We start from the raw sequence: 26,084 nt of genomic DNA, 5'->3' as shown, positions 1-26,084 counted from the left end.
TGATTTTTATCTTTTATTTATGCATTATTTCCCCTAGGCCCCAACCCTTAGAAGGGAATATGCTCCTAACATCAGATCTGTGCTGCAATCACCTACCCCTAGGCACTTCAGTGCTGCTTGCTGAATGATTTCCAGTTTTCTCCTCTGCAGAGAGAATCCAGAGAGTAAGAGGACCATTATTCTGGGAGGAGCTATCAACATATAAGCAACTTTATTCTTCTGTTGAATTTCCACTGCCCCTTTCCTCAATTATTGCCAAGACTAACACTTCATGAAATAATTCCTCATTCTGGAAGAGGTACAGTAACTTTTATCCATTTCTACCATATCTAAACAGGAAGATCCATGACTTCTGTTGTACATTTTTAAAAAAAGTTTTCCAACTAAAATACTCTTATGCTTTGCTCTGATTAGTAATTTATTGAGCATATGCATTTATCCAATTAGTTAAGTCTTAAAAATACATTACATGTTTTCTTAAAGCATAAGCTTTTAGTAAATGAGCTAATTGTTTGACTTGACTTCCAGTGGCACCAAGCTGAGACTACGTTTTTTTCCAATAATGCAGATAATTTTATTCTTACTTTCTTTTATTTGTTAATAAAAAGCAAACTGAATTATTTTAACACTGCAGCAAGTAAAGACAATTAACCTTTTAAATTCTGATGAATTTTTTTAAGTGCCTGCTTTTTCTTCCTTGTCTTCTACTTTATTCACTCTCCCAGGATGATCTGATCACTTCCAGAGATTTTAATTACCCTTATAATTCATTTAATTATTGATATATTTAGATTTACTTCTAACTTATTTTGTGTATTTTGGTATTTCATTCATTTTTTCCATTTTTGGTACTTCAGTTTTTCTTTCTCTCTTGCATTATTTTGAACTGATTTTTTTTTTCCTCGTTCCAAATTTTTCCTTCTACTAGTCTGGAAGTTACAAACTATTTTTATCATTTTATGGTTACTCTAGAAATTACAACATAATTTGTCAAACTCTGAAGCTAATTTCTATGCCCTTTCTACTAAGGTCATTAAGTTAATTCCAATTACTTTTTTCCTGAATTATATTCTTCTGTTGGAAAATATTATACTTTAATTTCTTTAATGTGTAAGAAATTATCACTATTATTTCTGTTGCTTTATAGAATTTTTGTTGAGATTTATCCACCTGCTTACCATTTAGATCTTCTATTGGTGATCACTTTCCTTCTACCTAAATGGAATCTTTTGGAATTTCTGCTGGTGCTCTTTTTTGTTTGTTTGTTTGCCTCTGCTCCATTTTCATTCCTCTCTTCCCTTTCAGAACCTTTAGAGATAGGTCAGCTCTTCTCATGATTCTCCATGTTTCTCAACTCTCTTTCACATATTCCTAAGTTGATTTCTGAATAATTACTTATTTTCCAGTTCACTAATTCTCACCATACCTGTATCTAATCTGCTGTTAAACCAGTCCAAAATTAAATTAGACTCTTCCTCTCTATTTCATTTAAACTGTACCACTCTCAGTTTGCCCAGGCACGACATTTCAGGGGCAACATTGACTTGTTTCCGTCACATTTCACATTTGGCTAGTAGCCACATTTTGTCAGTCTTTCTCACTTGTCAGTTCTCTGTTGTCATTGTCACAATCTTATTCAGGCCTCCTTTCCATTTACCTGGACTACATCACTAGTCCTTCCTGTTTCTAATTCCCCACCCGGACCCCAAACCATTCTCTGTATCACAACTAAAGTTCTCTTCTAGAGAAACACTTGTGATCATTTGATTCTTCTGCTCAAAAACATCCAAGGCTCTCTACTACCATGAAAAGAGCTACATTAACAAAGCATCCAAGGCTCCCAGGATGTTGAAATGTGGCACATCCTGTGCTTGACCCAAATTGGACACTGCCTGACCTGGTGATTTCCTCTGTCTCTAATATCCTTCCTCCTGCTCTTTTGCCTCCTTCTCCTCCCTTTTATGCATGTATAAATAATACTTTTCCTTTAGAGCCCAGTTTAAATGCCATGACTATTTATGAAGCTTTCCCAATTGCCTTAGTCAAAAGCACATTCTCCCTTCCTTGTTCTTATTTTAATCATATTATCTTTACTCTTTCATGTAATATTATAAGTTTTGTTACTATAAGTTTTCTAAAGGGAAAATAACATGTCATTCTTTTTTTATTCTTCTATTCCCACTGATGTGCACACAACACTGTAAATGTTTTTTGGATTAAAGTCATTCATAAAGCATTCCCCCAACATTTTTTTTTAGATGGAGTCTCACTCTGTTGCCCAGGCTGGAGTGCAGTGGTGTGATCTTGGCTCACTGCAACCTTCAAGTGATTTTCCTGCCTCAGCCTCCTGAGTAGCTGGGATTACAGGTACCCACCACCACACCCAGCTAATTTTTTGTATTTTTACTAGAGACAGGGTTTTACCATGTTGGCCAGGCTGGTCTTGAACTCCTGACCTAGGGTGATCTGCCTGCCTCAGCCTCCCAATGTGCTGGGATTACAGGCATGAGCCACCACACCCAGTCAGGCATCCCTTTAAAAGAAAATACACAGACATATAATTTCACGTTTGGAAAAGGTTTAAAACATACTTGACATGTGATGTAAGTATACGGATGCACAAGACTTGGGGCACCTCAGGAAACTACTCTGTGAAAATAAAACAAGTGTCTATGTGCACTATCAGTACAGGAAACTTAAAAACACCATGCAGGGACCCGTAATATTCATATTATTCATGGAAAACAAGCTTATACTCAACTCACAGCACAACAGCTTAATTAACTAAAAAAAAGTTTTCATTAGCCCTTACTATACCTGGTTTCTCTCTCTTCATGCTGTAAAATTAGGTTGCTATAAAAATTCTCCAATGTGAGCTTGGCTACAGTCACTCTTTCCCGGGTATGGTTGCTCATAGGAAAGGTTGTTGTAGTCCCTGCCGTCATTGCCATAGTAACGGAAACTGAAACAACATAGGAAACAAATTATTCAGTAGGAAAAAAACCTATCTTTTATAACAAACTCTGAAAATGTTTAATTTTAACTAAGAAAAATTCTACCCTAACTGTTAACACATCCAAATATTTCACATTATAAATAATACAAAGCTAGGGGAGAAAGAAAAAGCACTATTTCCAAAGCAAGAGAAATTCATATTGTGATGGCAAAACCAGGAGTGAATGACAGCAAAGAAGAACCAGTGGCATCCATACACAATATAGACACATTTATATACATTGAATCACATTCAATAAGCATTCAAAACAAGAAAAGTTCCATCTATTTTGTTGTTTCATTATTAAATAAAATCTGTAAGACAGTGCTAATAGTTATATCCCTGATAAATGCCAGTCTAAGAGTTAATGTAGTTTAATTAAGTAGCTTCTGCCTTATGAATTCTATGAAACATGAAATGTTGTATCAAATATGCCTATAAACACCAGTCTAAAGCAATTTTTACATATACTGTATGGGGTAACTACTTTTAGAGCAGGACTCTTTGGATGGGGCCCATAGCTGCCCCATTTCATTCTGAATTCTGGGTCATTCCAAAAAGTGCTGTAACAAGGTATAGTAGACTTCTCCAGACTGTGCAGCCCATTTCATTTTCAAATGAAACTCAAATGCCTATAGGAACCAAGAAGGAAACAGAAATGTATGAATGAAGCCAGGTAACAAGAGGGAAGCTTTGTGGCCTTAACCAGATGATGTATGTCTGCTTAAAGGCATTCCAGTGCCAACTTTTAGAGATTACTGGGCCACCCAAACAAAGTACTGGTTCAAAGAAGATAATCTGGACTATTAGATAAGGAGTGTAGCAAAATGTCTGCTTCAACGTGGGGAAGACTGAACTCTGATGGCTGTGGCAGGTGGGCACTGACCCTAAGAGACTTGCCTACCACAGGCGCATCTGGACAAAAAGATTAGAACAGTTCATACATTAAAGAGGCTTTGCTCATCTAGATGAAAATCATAATAGACCATTCCAAAGAAGATCCAGCTTGCCAACAGTGACCATCCAAGGCATTCTTAGTTGAAAAGTATTCACCCAATCCTGCCATCTATGTCCCAACATCCATCTTGCTTTAATTACATGAAGATACAGAGCCCTATATGTGGACCTGAACTGGACTAGATTCCAGGGTTGATGGAAGGAACCAAAAGATGTCAAGTAAGTCAAGTATAGGTTGAAAGCAAACAATTATCTATGGCAAACTCCCAGTTCTACTGTTGTCCTGTTGGGGGTTTATACCTCAATGTACTGCTTGAGCCTCAGAATCATGATGTCTAAAACGGAATCTACTGTTTTGGCATTATAAATCTGTTCCTCTGCTGACTGCTTTAAATGTTTTCATAGCGAGAAGCTGATCATATCACTTGTTTAGAATCATTCATGGCTCCTCATTGCCTACTACAAGCTAAATTAGCTAAACATAATAAATAAGAACAACTCACATACATTGAGTGTGTGTAAATATCAGGAACTTTATGATATTTTACTCACTGATTTCCCCCTTTTTCTCTCCTGAGAATTTACGATAGAGGCACCTGCCATGCATGACTGCATTTCATCCTCACAACAGCCCAGCAAAGTAGGGAAGTGAAGTTTGAACAGTCACATAGCTAGTGTGATGAGGAGTCAGGACTCCAACTTGCTATCCTTATCTATTGCTTTTTATCTTTTCTATCATTATCTGCTGCTCTTCCTCACCACTCATTCTTTTCCCAACATACCTGGCTCTTTCAGGCCTCCAATCTTTTGCATGACCTATCCCTGACCTATTCACCACACTCTCTGCAGGAATCCTGCTGATCCTTTATGGCCCAGTTTAGCTGAAGTCTTACGGTGGTGACTTCTCTAACATGCTCTACCAGAAGCAGCATCATATTTCTCATTTTTTTTGTGCATGTTCTCTAACATTGGTAGTCTGGCACTGGTGCTTATCACTTCCAAGAAAAATTCAACCCTAATTCTAACAGTTATTCCACCAAACCAAGAATGCCTCCAGGCAAGAACTCTTTATGATTCATTTTTCAAAACTCCCCACAACAGCACTGTCTCTGACACAGAGTAGGCATGAATGAATGAATGAATGAATGAGACAACCTATTGATGGGAGGGGGGGTGCTGCAGAAGTAGTTGAAAGAATTAGCCAACAGTAAAGTACTCTATAAAGATTGGCTAATAAGCAACTGTGGAAAAAGAAATTACAGAAGGTAGAATTTAGAAATTAAAAGATCTAATCCCAGCCTTGTTGCTAACTGATCATATGGTCTTATTCAAATCACCGGAACACCCTTAACTTAAGTCACTTTTCCCAAAACAGCGCTTATAATATTTGCTCTGCCTGGTTCACAGACCTAGTCTAAGGCCATTTGAGATAACACACAGGAAAGCCACAATGGCTTATACGTATGTAAGATACTATTCTAGGTACCTAGTTTAATCTTTTTATTGTGCTAAATCTTTACTAATAATGAGTATTATTTTTAAAACAATAAGTAATGAAAAATAAACTCAAGAATTATCATGACCAAGTGATTTTTAAGAATTTAGCTGGCTGGGCGTGGTGGCTCATGTCCATAATCTCAGCACTTTGGGAGGCTGAGGCAGGTGAATCATGAGGTTAGGAGTTTGAGACCAGCTTGGCCAACATAGTGAAACCCCGTCTCTACTAAAAAAATACAAAAAAATTAGCCAGGTGTGGTGGCACACACCTGTAGTCCCAGCTACTCAGGAAGCTGAGGCAGAAGAATCGCCTGAACCCAGGAGGCAGAGGTTGCAGTGAGCCAAGATCGCGCCACTGCACTCCAGCCTGGGCGACAGAGTAAGACTCAGTCTCAAAAAAAAAAAAAAATTAAGCTGCTCTTACTGGATTGCTATCTAAGACAATCCTGCCAAACCGTTTTTGGAAATTTCAGCATCATTGGCCTCATATTCTGTGTTTCAGGATCAGATACAGAAAGGTCAAAGAATGCCAGGCACAGTGGCTCATGCCTCTAATCCCAGCACTTTGTGAGGCCAAGATCACTTGAGGTCAAGAATTTGGGACTAGCCTGACAGCCCATCTCTTAAAAAAGAAAAAATTAATTAGCTGGGTGTGGTGGTGCATACCTGTAGTCACAGCTACTCTGGAGGCTGAGGCAGAATTTCTTGAACCTTTATTCAAGGTTACAATGAGCTGTGATTGTACCACTGCACTGCAGCCTGGGCAATGGAGCAAGAACCTGTCTCTAACTTAAAAAAAAAAAAAAAAACAAAAAAAAAAACAGTCAAAGAAGGAAAAGTGAAACAGGGATGGTACACAGAAAACATCTCTCAAATCAAATAACAATTGTTAATTGGGGCGAGTGGGAAGGGAAGGATGGACTGGAAATTTAGGAATTTCTGCAAATTTAAGAAATCCAGACTATAGAAAGTTAAGTAAGTTTCTTACTATAACACTTCCCAGCATCTTTCGGTTTTTATTGTTGTTGTTGTTGTTGTTTTGGAGACAGAGTTTTGTTCTGTAGCCCAGGCTGGAATGCAGTGGCGCAGTCTCAGCTCACTGCAACCTCAACCTCCCAGGTTCAAGGGATTCTCCCACCTCAGCCTACCTGGTAGCTGAGATTACAGATGCAAGCTATTGTTTGTATATTTAGTAGAGATGGGGTTTCACCAAATTGGCCAGCCTGGTCTCGAACTCCTGACCTCAAGTGATCCGCCTACCTTGGCCTCCCAAAGTGCTGGGATCACAGGCATGAACCACCTTGCCCAGCCTTCACAGCATCTTTAATATGATAACATGCATCCTAAACCCTCCAAAAGAGGACAGGTATACAATTTGCAGTAGTATTATAGTGAACATCCCCTAGGCATATAAAACTGAAGTTCATAGATAATTCTCTTCCAATGCTTTTTAGTAAACAACTGCCTGTTACGTTTTCAACAAACATTTGAGGTGAAGGAACCTTAAAAGTTCCATCAAAGAGCAACAACCTACGATTGTAGAATGGTTTCTGACTTGCCTTGTATTTGTTCTAGCAAACAGATACTAGTGAACAGAGAAAATGTCTGGAAGACCTATAGCCAATAAGAATTTATAAAGCGTTTTGCCACCTTACAGATTTGCCTTTAGAAAAGGTCAAGACCCAACTCTAGTTGTCCAAGGCCTTATATATTTCTTTCAAAAAGTGAATGGTGAAAAACAAAAAACAAACTTTTATAGTACCTCTTGAAAAAAAGCACAAAAAATAACAAATCACTCACAGAGTTATGTTGTTCATAGTTATGCTTGCAGAAGTTGGAGAGAAAGACATATGTTGAACTTGGGGTGTGGTCTTAGAGGGAGCTGACTGTCTGCCAAGGGGCCTTGTTAGGCAGGCTGCCCTGCCTGGTCTGCCAAGCTGCAAGATCTAGCCCTCTGCTGCCACTGTCTCAGGGCAATCAAATTCTGGAATCCACTTTATCCTAACAAAGTTCACAGAAGACAAATATACAAGATAGAATAGCAACGTATTGATTTACACAGTAAGAAACTGAGTGACAAAAAATTAGGTTCAGAAGATTGCTTGGCAAGCATGGCATCAAAACAAAGAGAACTGTTATTCAATTTAAATGTTTAATGGTATCAGGATGAGGTAGAATCTGAAAAACACAAGGCTGATGGCTATCTTGCCTAGGGCGCCTAGGCCCACTGGAGAGTGGCTGTAGGAGATGGTGTGCTACTGACCAGGCCTTCGAAGAATCAAGCGAAATTCGGGGAGAGGTGGAACTTCTGAGGAACATTATTGAGCAAAACTTTTGAGGAAATTGTTGTGAAACATAAAGAAGTGCTAGGGAATTCAAAATAATCCCAAATAATGAAATTATCTGCATTAACAGTATAGAAACAGTGGCACATGTCTGTAGCCCCAGCTACTTGGGATGCTGAGACAGGAGGGTCATCTGAGCCCAGGAGTTCAAGGCTGTGGTGCACTATGGTGCCGCCTATGCATAGCCACTACACTCTAGCCTGGGTAACAGAGCAAGTCCCGGACTAAAAAAACAAAAACCCAACAATATAAAAATACATATGAGGTCATTTTAGATAAATATTTATGAACCTGCAGTCTTCATAAAAGAAGATAAACAGAAGATGAGGTTTCTGCTATCATAAGAAAGTGTGATGAGTTTTACTCCAAAATTAGAAGTGGATGATAAGTAATGAAATACTACTTTCAGACACTATATAATTTAGTCATGATTATGATGTTATTTCCATTGTAGTTACACAGACATGTATGCCTTGTTTAAAAACCAAGTGAGAGCAAAATCTCTTCTATTTATCTTTGTAATGAAAGCATTACAGTACCTGGCAAAGTGCTGGGCACACAGTAGGCATTCTGTAAGTGATGGTAACTCAACTCTAAAGTAACAGATTTTAAATTATATGTGTGTTTCATATATAATAATTTCATTTGGATTAAGAAATACAGACTCATTTGGTATTCTATTAACCTTCAGAAATACATTTGCAGAAAAAAACAAAAATCCCACCCTTATGCATGATTATAAGTATCTTTGTAGAGACTGGCTTTAAAAACAATAAAAATTTATTTCCTTTTTACCAGACACAAACAGACTTTTAAAAATTTTAATTATACAAAACTAAGAAGTGATCAAATTATTACAAAGAATGGTCTAGATGACTGGCACTTACTACTGTATTGCAAATTTATTCCTTTAATGGATTTAACACTGTTCTTTTTCTTTTATTAAAGCCCTTTCTTTGGCCAGAAAAAGAACAGGATACAATTTGCAAGTCTAGAATTCCTGGACTGATAAAAACAACACAAGGTGCCCTTGAATTTCCTGTTCACGTGTGTTTTCTCCAGACTGCTCTATTCATTAATGGAGACACTACCAATAGTTAAGTCCAACATTCTTTACTTTATCAAGCCTGGGGAAAGGAGATAACAAATCTGGCACTCAGGCCATTTATAAATAGATGTGGTATCTCCAACTATTTACCATCAAACTTCTAAAGGAAGAAATAGAACAGCTTTACCTGGCTGTAAAACAAATTATTTAACTGGTGATTTCACCTTAGTTTTCACATACTACATTTCAGAGGAAGGAGTGTCCTTAATGCTACTATATTGACTTGTAGTATAAAAATTCTCCTAAAGTCAATTCTCTAGTTGCAATCACAATGCCCTAGTCCTCAGATTGGACATTGTATAAACTGGATCCCTAATGAAAGGGCAGCCACAGCTTCTTTCCTTTGTGAGGCATAGTCTAAAAAGCAAGAAATTCATAGTCAGGTGAAGATTCAAATCCCAGCATTAACTTTTACTAATTGTATTATTTTCAAGCAACACTTAATGCAGATATATACTATGTTGACTGTAAGAAGTGCTGAGAAGACTGATAAAACACAGTTCCGGCCCTTAGGGAGTTGATGATATTATGAAAACACAAAGTAAGGAGAAATCAGCTCTTCAAGAGGAAGGGTAATCAAAGGTTTAATAGAAGAGGTGATGCCTGAACTGAATCTTGGAAGGGAAGGGGCTGTAGTAGGAGTTCACCAGTCAGATGGACTCACAGAGAAGGAAGAGCTAGCTGTAAGGCATGAAATACACTGACACACTTAAGCATATAGATAGACTGAGCATTTTTGATTGCATGGCAGAAGATGAAGGCAGAAATAAAGACTTTTTTTGTCATGTTAAAAAAATTATCCTGGGCATAAATGGGAATCACTCAAGGCTTTTAATTTAGTGAAAACCTAACAGCAATTACAGAACATTTATTGTGTTTACCCAAGTACCAAGAATTCTTCTAAGAACAGTACATTCTTAGAAGCATTTAATTCTCTTAACCAGCCCTCAAATCCTATCTGATTTGCACTTTGGATCGATTATGCTGGTACAGGGAGGGATGGCCAAAAGGCTGGAAGTACAAATTAGACTAGAAGAGGTAAATCTGCTCAGGAGGCCTCAATAACAAATAGTCAAGGCTTACAACCCGGTAGCCTGCGGACTTTGTTTGGCTTGTGCTACAATTTAGAAAGTAGAAGGTTTCACATGAAAATCCAGATTGCTGGTTCCTCCTAAAAAGTCTGATCTGTTCACAATGAGCTCTTGTTCCTGCCTGCACACAGACAGCTGGAGCAGAGCCACAGCCGGCCCACATCCCACCTGACCACCACTCTCGCATCCCCACACTCCTTCACTCATTTTATTACCCACCTGCTTCCTTTACCGAACATTTGAGATTACAGAATAGTGAGGACCTAATTAAGATAGCGGCAGAAGTGATGAAAAGAAGCCTCAGTCAACTAGAAAGACTGAAATCTCTAATTATTTCTAAGTTTCAGATTTGGGTGACTAGGTAAATGATGCTACCATCAATAAGGTCAGAAAGTATAATAAAAGCTAACTTGATGGAGAAAGAAAGTTAGTTTAAGGCTGATCCTGTCTGAGTTACTTAACCTGAGTCTGGATCCACATTTCTAAAATGGAGATCATAAATGCCAACCTTATAGGGTTGATATGATGCTTTGATGGTGGCAGAGCACAAGATGAAAGGCCAGATTGACTGGGTCTGAATTTTGGCCCAGCCATTCATTAGCTGTGTGATTTTAGGCAAATTAAACTTTAAACTTTCTATGTGTCAGTTTCCTGTTAAATAAATATAATAATAGCCAACTTGTGTGCATACTTATTATGTTAATATAAGACAAGAGAATTCTAAGTATTTGTAAAAGGACTGAGATAAGTTATGGGTTTGATAAATCAATAAATAAGTGAAAAATATTTTTAAATTACCTCCTGGCTCATGTTAATGCTTAAAAATTATTAATTTTCTTCCCTTCCCTGCTCAATCTTCCTGCTCATCCCTCCTGCTATGGGCTGCTACCATAGTAAGTATTAGTTTGTAAATTTAGTCTCTAATAGATAGTCCCTCTCTCTTCTGATCTTAGCCTACTTCATTTGACAAATCAGATTGCTTTTAATGGAGATGGGAGAAAAATGCATCAAAAAGAAATATTTAAAGTAAATAAAGAACTCTTGGTAGAAGCCTTACTAAAAGTTAGTAGTGACTTGGGGTAGAACTAGAGGTAGAAGTGTTCCATGGAAGAACCATTTCTCTCACAAAAGAGAGATTCTCATGAGGCAACACACACCAATACATTTATAATTTCTTTACTGTGTCTGCTGTTAATAGCTTTTGTTTTTGTTTTTATTTAGCACGGCCCTCTGCATGTGGCATATGCCCGGATCACTAGACCAGAGGGACACATTTCATTAAAGACACACTTGTCTTTGCTCCTTCTGTGAGTCTTAAGGTTGGTGATAATGGCACAGTGGTGCTGAACTCAACATTAGCATTTTTATTTTCAAAACCATTTTAGAAATAGACAGTTTTCCTATGGACAAAAACAGTTCAGTCATTGAGTATCTGAAAGCTCATCTGGCTACAGTAATGCTGTTCATGGAAGACTACCTGGCTTTATTAGTCCAAATAATTACTAAAAATCCCTCTGAACTTAATTTTATTTTAATTTGCAATGAGAAGGGAAAGTGTTTATAAACCAAATGTAAACCATTAAACTAAGAGGTAAATTTACCAAAGGAGCAATTTTATTTAAAATTCTATTTACCAATCTTAATGTTTACAGTATCACCCTGTTTTTCTCAAGAATATTTAGAAAGAAGCAGTCTACTCTTATAATACTTACAAAATTGTTCTATTGCCATATGCCTATCTAGTAATGCATTAGATTTTGTCTGCAAAAAAATGCTCGGCTGAATCTATCACGTCATAGTTAACTTTAAAAAATTACCTCAGCAGAAATGCCATGTAACTTCAAATATTTGTAATCTAGTACACCTCAGTGGGAAAAAAAAAATCAATGCCAACTTTTAGATAGTAGAGAGACATCCTTAAAAGAATTTTAAATCAGTTTCTATTACTGTCACACACAAGCATATACAAAAAAATAATTGCTTTAACTGACATAAAAGAGAAAAAAAGCCACAGTTTGCAAGAAGGGGGAGTAAAGGGTACGGGGGAGGGAGATGATGGGTAATGAAGGTGAAGGGAGACCAGAGTGAGTATGTCAACATCATTAAAGGAGGAAATATTCAGAGGTAAAACAAAACAAAAACAACTGGGAAAAAACAAATTTAAATTGTATATATTTATAACTAAAATGATGTATATTTGTTATTCATATTTAATTATAAATAAATATATATATATATGGAGAGAGAGAAAAATTTATAGAATTTATAAAGATGAATTAAGTAGCCTAGGGCAACTTTTGGAAAGCATGAGAGCATGGTGCGGGGAAAGACAGACATTACAGTGATCTAGAGAATTTGGGACCAGCAGATTTAAACTATGGCTCTGAAGTGTGGGTTTGGATGAGTGAGATAATAGCTAGTGTACCTAGAAGGATCTATCCTTCCCTTTGCCTTGTCAGCTGAGCCATGCTTCCATCTATTAAAACGTCCAATAGCCCAACATCATAAGTTTTTTTTTATATTTTTCACTTCTGTTATAAAGAATATGGGTCAGTTAAAAGTTAGACAAATGATTTTTTAAATAGTGAAATTTAGAGTTTAAAATAAATGTATACTTTAAAAATGTTAACTTTAGAAATAATACTGTTCACAAAAGTAGCAAGGAGGAGGAGATGGAGTACAACATTTATAAAATATGTAAGAATAATCTTGGCCAGGCATGGTGGCTCATGCCTGTAATCCTAGCACTCTGAGAGGCTGAGGCAGATGGATAACTTGAGGTCAGGAGTTCGAGACCAGCCTGGCCAACATGGCGAAACCCCATCTCTACTCAAAATACAGAAAAATTAGCTGGGCATGGTAGCACACACCTGTAATCCCAGCTACTTGGGAGGCTGAGGCACAAGAATCACTTGAACCCAGGAGGCAGAGGTTGCAGTGAGCCGACATCACACCACTGCACTCCTGCCTGGGTGACAGAGCGAGACTCTGTCTCAAACAAAACAAAATAAAACCTTGATTTTAAAAAGTCTTGGCTTTTAATGAGGTAACCTCATCATAGATTGTGGCAGGAAGAGAAGAGGAGACGACATTCAATTAATAGTATTGGAACAACTGGTTATCCATTTTGGAAAAAAATCAAGTCAGATTTCATTTCACTCCAAAATGCAAAATAAATTGCAAATGCTTCAAAAGGACAAACATAAAAACTAAAGGAAGGAATGAATGAGGGAAGGAGAGGAAGAAATAAAAGTTAAAAAAATTAAACTTGAAAAAAATTACAGGAAAATAGAGATGAATACTGGATCTTCAGAAGGAACGGGCTTTCTTAAAAAAAATCATCACAATGAAAACTTATACTGCATTTCATTATACAAAAATTTGGAATATACATATGTATATACTGTATATCAAAAAGATTAAAAGAATAATTTGGAGAAAAACACTGTAAAATAACAATGTCTAAGTATATCTAAAAGCAGGCTGGGTGTGGTGGCTCACATCTGTGATCCCAGCACTTTGGGAGGCTGAGATGGGTGGATCTCTTGAGGTCAGGAGTGCGAGACCAGCCTGGCCAATATGGCAAAACCCTGTCTCTACTAAAAATACAAAAAAAAAAATTAGCCAGGCGTGATGGTGTGTGCCTATAGTCCCAGCTACTCAGGAGGCTGAGGCAGGAGAATCATTTGAACTTGGGAGGCAAAGGTTGCAGTGAGCCAAGATCCCATTACTGCACTCCAGCCTGGGCAACAGAGTGAGACATTGTCTCAAATATATATATATATAAAAGCATATATTTAAAATGTATATATTTATCAAATAAGTACATACATAGGTTTTTTAATATTAAAGTTGTAAGGAGACAAAGACCCTAATAAATGGATAAATAACACTATTTGACAATAAATAGGAATAGTTTAAAATGTTCAATTTAACTAGTAAATCGAAGACATGGAAACTTTAAAATAATGCAGTATGTTCCCTATACGAAAGCAGTCACAATTTAATGGGAAAACACCCCCTTAGTGAGGTCTAGTCTGTCATGAGGTACCTTTCTATCTATCATATGCACTTGTATTAACTGGCAGAGATGTGACCCTTTCTAATAGGCAATATCGTAATTTATACCAAGAGCCATAAAGATTTATTTTTTGACATAATAATTCCAACTTTAGGAGTCTATCCCAAGGAAATAACCAAAATTGCAGCAAAGATTTTTTTAATAAAAGCACTATTTTAAATAGCAAACAAATTAAACCAAATGTTTAAAATTAAGTGAAATGATTGATGGAATGATGATAGTATAAAATATCATAGAAAGAACACAGAAGAAAAATTTCCCTGCAAATTTTAACAACATGAAAAATGTTAAGTAAATAAGCAGGATATAAAGTTCTATTTTCAAGTACAATGTGAATTCAACTATACAAAAATGGGGAAGTTAAATTGTGATGTAAGAACAATGTGAAATTATGGATGATTTAAATTTTGTCTTTTATCGCTTTTTGAATTTTCCAAATTTTCAATAACAGGAAAACAGCCATTTTTATAATCATAAAGAAAACATTTACGAGTGATCCTGGGAGAGTGCTGGAGGTGGGGGAGGTAAAGGGGAATCAAGTTGCACTACTTTTCAGCACACAGAGGTGGTTTTTCAGGTAACACTGTACTTGGATTTTTTTTCCTATAAACCAAATTCTTAGTTCTGGTTTTACGGAGGATGACAAAGAATGGCAAAAAGAAAAAAAAAAATTGGATGTCATGGAACAAAACTAAAGACAAATGAGAATAATAATAAAAGGAAATTTGAAGAAAGTTTTCTGGTCATATCTAAAGTTTTCTGGTCATATTTTACACTTGAGCTTTTAGGGCAACCATTTTTTGGTGGCTCATACCCACCTGTGCATATCTACAAGGGCTCAAACTATCACTCTCTTCTCAAATAGCTTTTCCACTGGTAACTAGAAAGGCCCGTATCAAAACCAAAAAGCAGAACAGCACAACCGTTAGCTAAATGATCTTCAAATCTTATTTAAGGTAAAGGAAATACTCCTTCAAAATCATACAAAGAAGAGAGAGACAAAGTGAACGCTCTAGTTAAGGAAGATGCCCACCCCCTTTATTCCTTCCTTGCCTGTTTTAAAGGAGATAATGCCTGATTCAAAACATCAGTATGCCCAAAATGCATATTTAGAGCTAAAAAGTGAAGGTTTGGTATGTGTGACCAGAGAACAACTAATGAATGTACAAGGCAGGAAAAGGATGAGTGGTGAGAGGCGGGGACACCCTGGCAAAGGGAAGGGGAGGAGCAAGCTTGGGAAGCAGCCTGAACACATAAACCTATACAAAGCTTGGGCAGCTTGCAACACTTGCTTTTCATTTTCTTAAAAGTAAATTTTGAATAGGAATGAGAGAGTGTGAGACAGACCAACCAGACACTTGCACACACAACAAAACTTGAAAATATACGGAGTTAAGTGAGGATGTAAAATATAAATTTCAAATACAAACTCAAATTTTAATTTTCCCATTCATTCAAAGCTTCTACATCACTAAACAGCTTCAGGAGAGACTTATGAGCATTTCTCAGTTGTACTAATTCCTTTTTTATTTCTTAATTTTAATTTTTAAATTGCTGTGGGTTTTTTGTTTGTTTTTTTGTTTGTTTTTTTGAGACAGAGTCTTGCTCTGTTGCCCAGTTTGGAGTGCAGTGGCACGATCTCGGCTCACTGCAAACTCCGCCCCCCAGGTTCAGGCGATTCTCCTGCCTCAGCCTCCTGAGTAGCTGGGATTACAGGCGTGCGCCACCACACCCAGCTATGCTGTGTTATTTTGTTTGCTCTTCCTTTTCAAATGAAAACCCCCTGAAAGAGATCAGACTAATGTTTTAACAACCTAAGAGCCAGAAGCAGCAGTCCTTTAGGGGTGCAAACCATTAGATAAGACTAAAATTAAAATATGGTATCACGAAGCTTACAATTTTAAGACCTAAGTAGCTATGAGCTATTTTTGGTTATTTTGAGTCATTTCAACTCTCCCAAGAGACTTTTTTGACCATCACAAGTGACCAAAAAAAAACTGTTCCCAACTAAAAGCAGACATACCATGTGACTCATCAGACTCAGATATTGTGTTAAACACACATACCATTTGACTTCTGCAACCATGAGAAAACGGAGACGACATCCATCTCATTAAGATAGCAGAATACAAAAAATTTTGAGGCAGGAAGGAAATTTTTATGTGGTAATGACCTTTATCATTAATACCTGAACAGCTTACTACCTAAGCAATGAAGAGGACCACATCATTTTTTTTAACTTGTCATCTTTAGAACACTATTCTGGATTATTTGGAAAACAAATATAGGAAAGGGAAAAAAATACCTAAAATGGAATAAAAAGTAAATCGTATAGTTGGTTGTCATCAAGGATATCCTGTAATTCAAGTAAATACACTGGCAACCCTCCCATAAATCAGCTTATAACTTCAATTCTGTTTAGCAATTTTCTAGACTCTACTACAGGTCTAAGATTGCAAACTTAGTTCATCAAGAGGCAAGGCTGATAGAATCATAAAACTTGAATTCAATTTCAGTTACCGAAGCTGGTCAGCATTAAGTGATGTACAGACTATCTTATCTGTCACTAAGTGAGAGAGACTATGTTATCTAGTCCATCTCCCTCATTTTACGGACATGAGACCCAGACATTTGGCTATTTAGTGGAAAAGCTTGGATCAGATCATGTCACTTAACCTTCAGGTGAAGCTCCCATTCTAGCTGAGAGTCCACAGTGCAGTGCCCACGCCAGGACACTGTACTGCCCCTGCAGCAAAGTTGGATATCAGAACACTGATAGCCAGGGCTGAGTCCTGGATTTTGTAGTATCTATTAGCCCTAACTCTGGTGTCCATAGCTAACACTAAGTCACTGCTTCCTATCTTACGATTACAGATCTGTGGATCAAACAACTGGCTTCTGCTTGTTTTCTTCGGATGACCAAAAAATGACAATTTCATCCCAAACTTGCTGGAAACCAAAATATTGTGACTAAAGGTTTCCTGAAAGCTATTAAGATTTCAATTACAGAAGTTGATCACGATTCAGTGATGTAGATTTAGCCTGGGATTCTACCTCTAAATGTAGAGTTAGCTGTGTGCCCCAAAGTTGGGTTCTCAAAATCTTATACAGTGTATGGGGTCATGGGAACTCCTTGTTCAGGACCCTAAGCATGAGGGCAAACTTAAGTGTACATATATTCAGATTTCTAGAATATGCCATAGGTAGTTAATAACAGAGGTGAAAAAATATTTCTAAAATATAAAAATGCACTATTTTCTTCCAAACTGGATGTATCTTCTGCCCCATATGTAAAAGTAAAATGTTACATGTAAAAATGTGAAAATATCCATAAGTATACAAATTACAAAGTGAAAATGACCTCACAATCCTACCTCCCATAATATCCAGTTTTAACAGTTGAGTAAGAGACTGGAGTTAAACCCCCTGGATTTAAATTCTGGCTCTGCCACTTACGAACTGTGAGAATTCTGAGGGTGTCAGTGTTCTTATCTACAAAACAGAGATAATGACAGCATATAAAAATTAATAACTATGTTTATTGAGTGTTTTACAAAGCATATTATTCCAAGCACTTAAAACATATTAACTAATTTTAATCAAGTGACTGATTGATATGTGTTAAAGCCCTTAGAATAGTGCCTAAGACTCAGTCAAGTACTCATTAAATGTTAACTATTGCTATGTTCTTCCAAAACTTTAATGCATAATCACACACACACACACAGTTTTAATACAAATGGGCTCACATAAGCTGTTATGTAAACTGCATTTTCGAAAGGTGTTCAATATTAATATGAATGGATCTACTTCATCCTTTTTAAGGAGCACATAGTAATAATAGTTGCTAACATATAATGAGTTATTTGTGCTAGACATTGTGCTTTATGTGTATCATCTCACTTAATCCTCATATCCTTAAAAACATGTACCAATTTATAGAAGAGAAAACTGAGACTTAGCTGGATTAAGTTACTTGCCCAAGATCATACAGCTAGATGCAGTGAAGCCAGCTTTTGAAACCTAGTTTCTCTTAAACTAAGCAATCAAGCATATTGCACCTTCTGTTAAGTGCCATAGTTTTAAACATCCATTAACAGATGTTTAGATGGTTTCCATTTTTAGAGGGTATTTTTAGCTATGCTATAATAAACATCAAGGATCACAGACTATGTACTCTTTCTCTTTTCCTTATTATATACTTCCAGATGGGCAACTGTTGAATCAAAAAACATTCACATTTAAAATTCTGATATACATAGCCAGACTGCTTTCCAGAGAGACAATACCAATTGGCCATCAATAATTATATGAGAGCACCAACACTAGGCAATGTCCATCTTTTAATCTTTGTCTGTTTGATAGGTTAAAAGAAACCTTAGTTTTGCTTATACATTCCTTTGATTACAATGACTTAAGCATGTTTTTATATATTTTAGATAACTATTTCTTCTTTTATAAGCTGCTTAAGACTGTTGCCCACTTTTCTATTGAAAAATTCATTCTTTAAGAGATTCCGACTATAATTGAACAATGTAATTATCATTTTAAATAGCTGACATCATACCATAATGCCAATATTTAAATAATTTCAACTTATACAACAGAAGAAAAAGTGTGATTTAGCTTATGCAGGAACTATAGTTATTATATTAGAAGTAGACACTTTCCTATAAATCAATAGGATCAAACCAAAACTACTGTCACCCTACTCAAAAGTTGAGAATGTAAGTAGAAACCATTTTCCAAACTAAGATTTTCTGTTATTCAGATGTGACATTAAGACTTCTTTGTTTCTGTATTTGGACCAGCATATATCATTTCTTTTTAAAAATTAATGTCAATTTACTCTTTGGTTTTGTTTTTGTTTTTGTTTTTAACACAGTCTCCCTCTGTCACCCAGGCTGGAGTGCAATGGCGTGATTTGGGCTCACTACAGCCTCTGCCTCCCGGGTTCAAGCAATTCTACCACCTCAGCCTCCCAAGTAGCTGGGATTACAGGCACCCGCCACCATGCCCAGCTAATTTTTTGTATTTTTAGTAGAGACAAGGTTTCACCATGTTGGCCAGGCTGGTCTTGAACTCCTGACCTCAGGTGATTCACCTGTGTTGGCCTCCCAAAGTGCCGGGATTACAGGCGTGAGCCACTGCACCCAGCCTCAATTTACTCTTTGACAGAAAACTTCACAGCTTAGATCATGATTGTCTGGAAATCAACGAAGCATTATCCTTATCTCTGTCCTTATCACCACTGTCGTTGTCGTCATGGCTACCATTTATAAAACACTGTCTGTGTGCCAGGCAGTACACTGTACATTATCTTATATAATCTTCACAACAGCTCTATGAGGTAGGTACTATTTCTCCATTTTGGAAATGGGAAACTGGGGCTCAAACAGGTTATTTGCCACAGGCCTTTCAACTGGAAAACACTGGAGTAGGGATGTGAACCCCGCCTCACTGGAGAGCTATTGTTCTAATGACCCATGCCTACTTTTTATGACCAGAGTCAGTTAAATAAAGCTAAAGCCAAAAATAAATCTGTAGCTTCCTAAAGGCAACTCAAGAGAATTACTGGCCTTCTCTTACATTATCACCTTATTTATTCTTAGCAAATCTTAAATGGTTTTAGAATTCCTTGTTTTAAAGAAACTTAAAAGGATCGACATGTCTAACTTTGTAACAAAGATGAGGCTGTGCTGCTCCTCCCCTGATTCAAACTGCCCTTCTTGCCAAACAGCTCCATACACTTTTTAAAGAATTTTATAATCTGTTGGAAATCTATGCAATTATTTCAGACTATTTAAAATACGTGTTGTCTATCTTACGCCTTCTTCATTCACTTATCTAAATAGGGAAAAAAGTATCAGAATGCTTTCTATATGAACAGGAAGATAAACCAACGTTGAATGGCAGCCAGAATCCTGGCAAAGATGCCATCACAGGGAGTCAGGGTTGAAGTCCAGGTTTAAGGTGCATCTAGATGGGTTCCCAGGACCCCTGAAGTAGCCTCAGGAGGTCCAAAAGAAAAAGATCCTCTGGTATAGTCTCCTAACGGTGACAATGGAGTCCCTCTCATCTGCTTGGCAGCCTTACAATCGGAGAGTTCTTACATCTAACCTAATTATTTCTCACTGAAATTCAAACCGAATTCATTTATTTATTCTCTATAAAAATGAAAAACACCACTGTAGCAAGTAACTTGCTCAATTTCTCACAGAAAATAAAGGTAGCTGGGATCAGTACTGATTTTCTTTGATTCTCTTTCATTGCATAATCAAAAGTTCTTATTTTGCTAAGGGAAGAACTACTTATCTCCCTCAAGAAAACTGTGAAACTGATTTGAAAATAACACTGCCTTTCTGAAATGTTCATGACTACTATATATCTTAGAATTTAGAAACAGAAACCCTTCATAGTACATTTAAAGGTCTTTTTAGTAAAAATTACTACCATGGATAACTTTGATCAAATGCTTCTGTGTCAGGTACAGAACTAAAGGTTTAACATGCATGATGTTCTTTCATCTTTATAGTTCTATAAAGTAGGTGCTTCCACATTTACAAATAAGGAAGTAGGCTTAGTTAAGTCATCATCCCAAAGATCTACAGCCAGTAAATGGAACCTGTCTCCCTAAGCTCAGAACCCTCAGCTATATGGTCTCTCATCAGACTTTTATTTGTTAAATGTGTAAGCTTCCCTTTTTAGAGTATGTTATTCTAGAAAGCATAAGTTCTTTATAATAAATTGTATTTTTCTCATCTCTTTCCATTATAAATCTTGTGGAAAAACAACAATCTCACTGTTTTACAAAACTAGAGAGTCACACTTAAGAATGTAGTAATTTTTTTTTTTTTTTGAGATGGAGTCTCACTCTGTTGCCTAGGCTGGAGTGCAGTGGCATGATCTCGGCTCACTGCAACCTCTGCCTCCCAGGTTCAAGCAATTCCCCCTGTCTCGGCCTCCCCAGTAGCTAGGATTACAGCTGCCCACCACCAAGCCTGGCTAATTTTTGTATTTTTTTCATAGAGACAGGGTTTTGCCATGCTGGCCAGGCCTGACCTCAGGTGATCCACCTACCTCCCAAAGTGCTGAGATTACAGTCATGAGCCACCATGCCCAGCCAGCAAACACTTTTTTAAAACTAAGGGAAAAAAATATGTCTACTAAGACTTAGAAGCATGAATATAAGTATACAGCTTTTGTACCAGAAAGTCTACTTTGAGACTCTGTTCATTTAATCTATCCATGTATTATCACAGCTAACCATTTTATTTTCACAGCTGTATAATAAAAAGATGTTCCTCAATATTCAGTGGGGCTACATCACAATAAACCAATCCTAAATTGAAAACATTGCTAAGTAGGAAGTGCATTTAATAGTGGCAGCAGAGCAGACATTCTCCAACTTAAAATTTTTCAACTTTATGATGGTCTGAAAATGAGGCACATTCAGCAGAAATCACAAGGACCACCTTGATGGGCTTATATCACAATAAACCCAACCTAAAGCTGAAAAATCATAGTCAGGGACTGTCTGTATTTTGACATCTGTTTGGGCAGGCCCCGGCTCTTTTTCCTTTTTTATCCTCCAAATTCTTATACTTTTTCATGTGAATTCTAGAAATCTACTTATAAAGTTCAATTTAAATTACTGGGGAGATTTCGATTTGGTATCATCTTTTGAGAAGAGGAAAAGCATGATTTACACTATCCAGCCTCAGTTGATTTCAGTTTCAGGGCTGTCTATAGCTACTTTGCCAAGATAATTCTGCCAGCTAGGAGACAAGTATTCAAATTGAGAGTTAAGGTTTTTAAAATCCTTTTAAAAAAATTGCATCCAAACTTAGAGGGTCCATTATCGATTATAGAAAACAAAGATATTCAACATACCTAGTAGGTAGTGTTTGCAAGACACACAGGCTTTCAGGGTGACCAAATAAAGACAAACCTGGAAGAAGCCAATTAAGCTAATAGTTCCATTGGCTTTAGGTAATGCCAATCAAATAATTACATCACTAGCACTTGTCAATGTATCAGGCCATATGATAGTAGGAAGAGACCCAAATAGTAAGAGAGATAATATGAGCATGCTAAGATCACATAAAATTGTTGAAAAAAAAAAAGTTAAGACTAACCCATATAAACAATTAGCACATAAACAATTAGCTTGGGTGGCCTTTCTGATATAAGCAGGGTTCCAGAAGAAGGGAAGATCAGTGTGGGCTGCAGTGCCCAATAAAAACTAATAGATGGAATAGCTCAGCTCTAGCTTAACTAAATGCCTGGTGGTAATCAAAATTTGGTGACAGCTATTCAGAAGTCCACGTGAAGAAAAACAGTGATTATGTCAAGTTGGCTTATAAATCAAGGCTGGGCTACACTTATGGCATCCCAATAAAAGGGCAGAGATCCTATAAGCAAGCATGTCTTAATTATTCTTGCAGCAGCTACTCCAGTTCATATGGATAAACTGTGCCCAGCACTAAATTAACCCAATGGGAAATCCCCATGCTTCATGGCTTATAGGATATTCAAAACCAGAACCTGATCCTACTTACCTTATACATGACCTAAAAAGTCCTCTTCCACTGGACTTGCATCCTTAAAAACTCCACCCAGTTTCCTGACATCATGGAAATTTACTAGTCCACTTGCAAGACCTAGCATGTAAGCTCATCTATTTGTGGAAAGAGGCAATTCTTTCCAAAATTACTGAGTCAGAAAGTTTTACCAGCTCTAGACTTTTCTTTTAAGGAGGGGAATTTTTTTTTTTTTTTTTTTTTAGTTTTACTTGAATAAACAGGATGAACACTGTATCTCCTCCCAAGGAGCAAAAAATACTGCTCAAATGGCTGGAAAAATTGATCAGGAGTGGAGTGGAAATCTGCTTTAAAATTTTTAAATTATATACAAACTCCACAGTTATTTAATTTTTAAAGAATTATGAGATAAGACATCTCCATGATTTACCTATCTGTCATTCCAGAAAACACTACTCAGGGAGGATAGACAGCTCTTTCTTCCTCAAGTATTTCCTTTGAAAATGAACAGAAAACTTACCTGTGAGTTGGTTTTAAGGCAGTTTCACTAAAATCAGGAAGTTAAAGACTAACCCTCTGAGGTTACTTCCAGTCGTGTGTGTGTGTAGGAAGTTTTAGTCTATTGTCCAGGTTGATCTCAAATCTTGAACCCCTGGACAAGAGATGCTACCACCTCAGCTTCCCAAAGTGCTTTATACTTTTTAAAGGTAATTACTGGTACTTTAAATAGAGAAACAAAGCAGTGTGTGAAGTTTTCACACGCATGCCTCAGGACTCTATTTCTAATGAGACGATATACTGTAAATCATGAAACACTAATTCACTTCATACCTTATAGCTTTGTATTAAGTGAAATTGGGGTAATTTGGTTTGTACATATTTAGAAGTGAAATAAATACTTCAAGAGTTGTGAAGATCAAACGGAAGAGGTAAAATGCTTCATAAAAGGCAAAACACTATTCAACGTAAGGTTATACATGCATGAAAACAATAAATCTACATCTTTGGTAATGGTTATTTCTGGGAGAGAGGAAAAGGAAGGATTACCAAGGCGTCTTAAGTCTATCTGCAATGTTTAGTTACTTAAAGAAAATCTGAGGCAACAGGGCAAAATAAAAGATTTGGTAAAGATATGCAGTAGATACATGAATATTCTTTGTATTTTTATCCATAACTGTGTATTTTGCAATAATTCATAAAATAAACTTCAGTTACTAGTTCATACTGTAATTTTGATAAAATAGAAACGACAAAGAATCGAAGGAATTTTAAAAGTTTCTTATGGATCATTTTTTAAAGCTATTTAATCTTATACATAGAGTATCTTGCTTTTTACTAACTAGTGTCTACTCTCATTCATATAATCACCATTGCTTTTCTTCCTTGCACCTCCACCTTGCAGAATTTAAATAATAAAGCACAACTCTCGCCAGGGCATGTGAACAAAAGGAATTTTAAGGAGATGGGCTCAGTGGAAGTGGTGGTCCTGGGAATAGCTTCACAGATGGAGGAGAAAGCACAGGGACAGGCTGCCAGATTTCTGCACTTTTGTCTTCAGTGGGCTTCATTATTTTATTTCAATTATCATGACTTCCCACAATATCACAGAGACTCATATTTAGAAGTTTAAAAACATGTCCTATACATACTAAAATATTTCCAGATGAAATAATACAACATCAAGGATTTACTGCAAAATAATGTGGAGAGGAGTAGGTGTGGGTATAGATGAAACAAGATTGGTTATGTTTTGTTAACTGTTTAAGCTGGTGATGTGTACACAGGGGGCTACAGTTTACTTTTTTATTTACTTATGTGTATACTTAAATTTTTCCATAATGAAGTTTAAAAAAAATCCCAAAGCTAAAATAAATGATTTAAATATCATTATATTAAGTCTCGCACACATTTCAATTTGTTCGGCCTATCCATGGCAAGGGGATCAGGCAGCCAGGCCAGGTTAGTCCTGAGGCACTGCTAGTCAGCTGTGTGCTCTTAAGTTATTCAGTCTCTTTGGTTTTGGGTTTATGGATGAGATATCCACATTCCCTTTTAGCCATATCATGATTATTGGATTTATGAAACTGGCTTACAGATATTGTATAATACAGTAAGAACTGCAAATGTTATAATGGTACACTGTGACAACATGGGAGTATCTTTCATCCCTCATTTATTTATTTATTTGAGAAACATTTAGGGAATGCATACTATGTGCCAGTAGTATGATATGTGGGTAGAATTCAAAGTTAAGTGACACAGAATCTCTGCCTCCAAGATGCACTCTAATCAGGCCTGGTGTGGTGGCTCATGCCTATAGTCCCAGCACTTTGGGAGGCCGAAGCGGGTGGATCACCTGAGGTCAGGAGTTCAAGACCAGCCTGGACAACACAGTGAAAGCCCATCTCTATTAAAAATACAAAAAAATTAGCCAGGCATGGTAGCAGGCATCTGTAATCCCAGCTACTTGGGAAGAAGCTGAGACAAGAGAATTGCTTGAACCTGGGAGGCAGAGGTTATACTGAGCCAAAATCGAGCCATTGCACTCCAGCTTACATAACAAGAATGAAACACCAACACAGACACACACAAAAAAGATGCAGTCTAATCATGGAAGACAGACATAAAAACAAATGAACAACACAAAGTAAGTACAAAGATGGGGTGATGTAGCTGAAAATACCAAAAGGCCTTAGTAGTGTGAGAGAGCAAGGAATTGTAAATGATTTTGTATGAGGGTGGGGAGAGAGAAAGTGGCAGATGAGGGAGGACAGGAAAAGAGGAACCGGATTGAGAAGGACCATGAATGTGATGCCACGGAATTTGGATGCTACCTTGAAAAGTGACAAGGAAGCCACTTAAAAGATTTTAAGTCTGGAAATGATGTGGTCCAATTTACATTTTAGATTAATTGCTGAAGCAGGAGGTAGATTTGGTAGTTGCTGGCAACGTTTGAGGAATGGAGGAAGGGGGTAAGAATGGGAGGGATGTTTACAGTAATTACGAGACTACTAAAATGGTCTAGCAGGATATGACTGAACCCATGCAGGGTCAACTGAGATACTGTTAGAATGCTTTCTTGGGTTTGGAAGTAGAGAAAAGAAAACATAGTGAGTTATATGAGTAAGTACTCATTAATGTACAATAAATTTAAAGAACGTAACAAGTTCCTTCTTTAAAGTATAAAAGTGATGATTTTAGAAATGCAAATTTTAGGTACTCTAATATTTCTCTTTCAAGATAGCATAGAAACTGCAGCATCAAACAACAGTATGTATTCATCATGAATGGCTTATGTGCTTCAAGCACGGCACCTAGCACATAGTAGGTACTGAATAAATGTGGGTTATGTATGAACGTGATAAATTATTAAATACATAAAATTGTTTTCTCTGGTCACTGCCAAATAGTACAGATGGTAAGTCCCTGCTGGCTGGATTGTAGTGACTTGATAAAATGCACAAGCA

The 26,084-nt window shown here is 36.9% G+C and overlaps 1 protein-coding gene across 4 annotated transcripts in view; it reads right to left on the bottom strand.

Annotated features, from left to right (window-relative positions):
* STK38L (serine/threonine kinase 38 like) overlaps positions 1–26,084 on the bottom strand; it is a 120,339-nt gene that overhangs the window by 33,785 nt on the left and 60,470 nt on the right. For 3 of the 4 annotated variants that reach the window (XM_064377372.1, XM_012457194.3, XM_064377370.1), the window contains exon 2: positions 2,818–2,962. In XM_064377372.1, the coding sequence (XP_064233442.1) occupies positions 2,818–2,962 (145 nt within the window). Of the gene's footprint in view, positions 1–2,817; positions 2,963–6,115; positions 6,134–26,084 lie in introns of those variants that run through there. The other variant, XM_064377373.1, reaches the window with a different exon arrangement.

The sequence above is a fragment of the Aotus nancymaae genome, unplaced genomic scaffold (genome assembly GCF_030222135.1).
Source record: "Aotus nancymaae isolate 86718 unplaced genomic scaffold, 86718_ANA_hifiasm-v0.15.2.pri h1tg000016l, whole genome shotgun sequence".
NCBI lineage: Eukaryota > Metazoa > Chordata > Mammalia > Primates > Aotidae > Aotus > Aotus nancymaae.
This window is presented reverse-complemented; position numbering and strand designations above follow the sequence as displayed.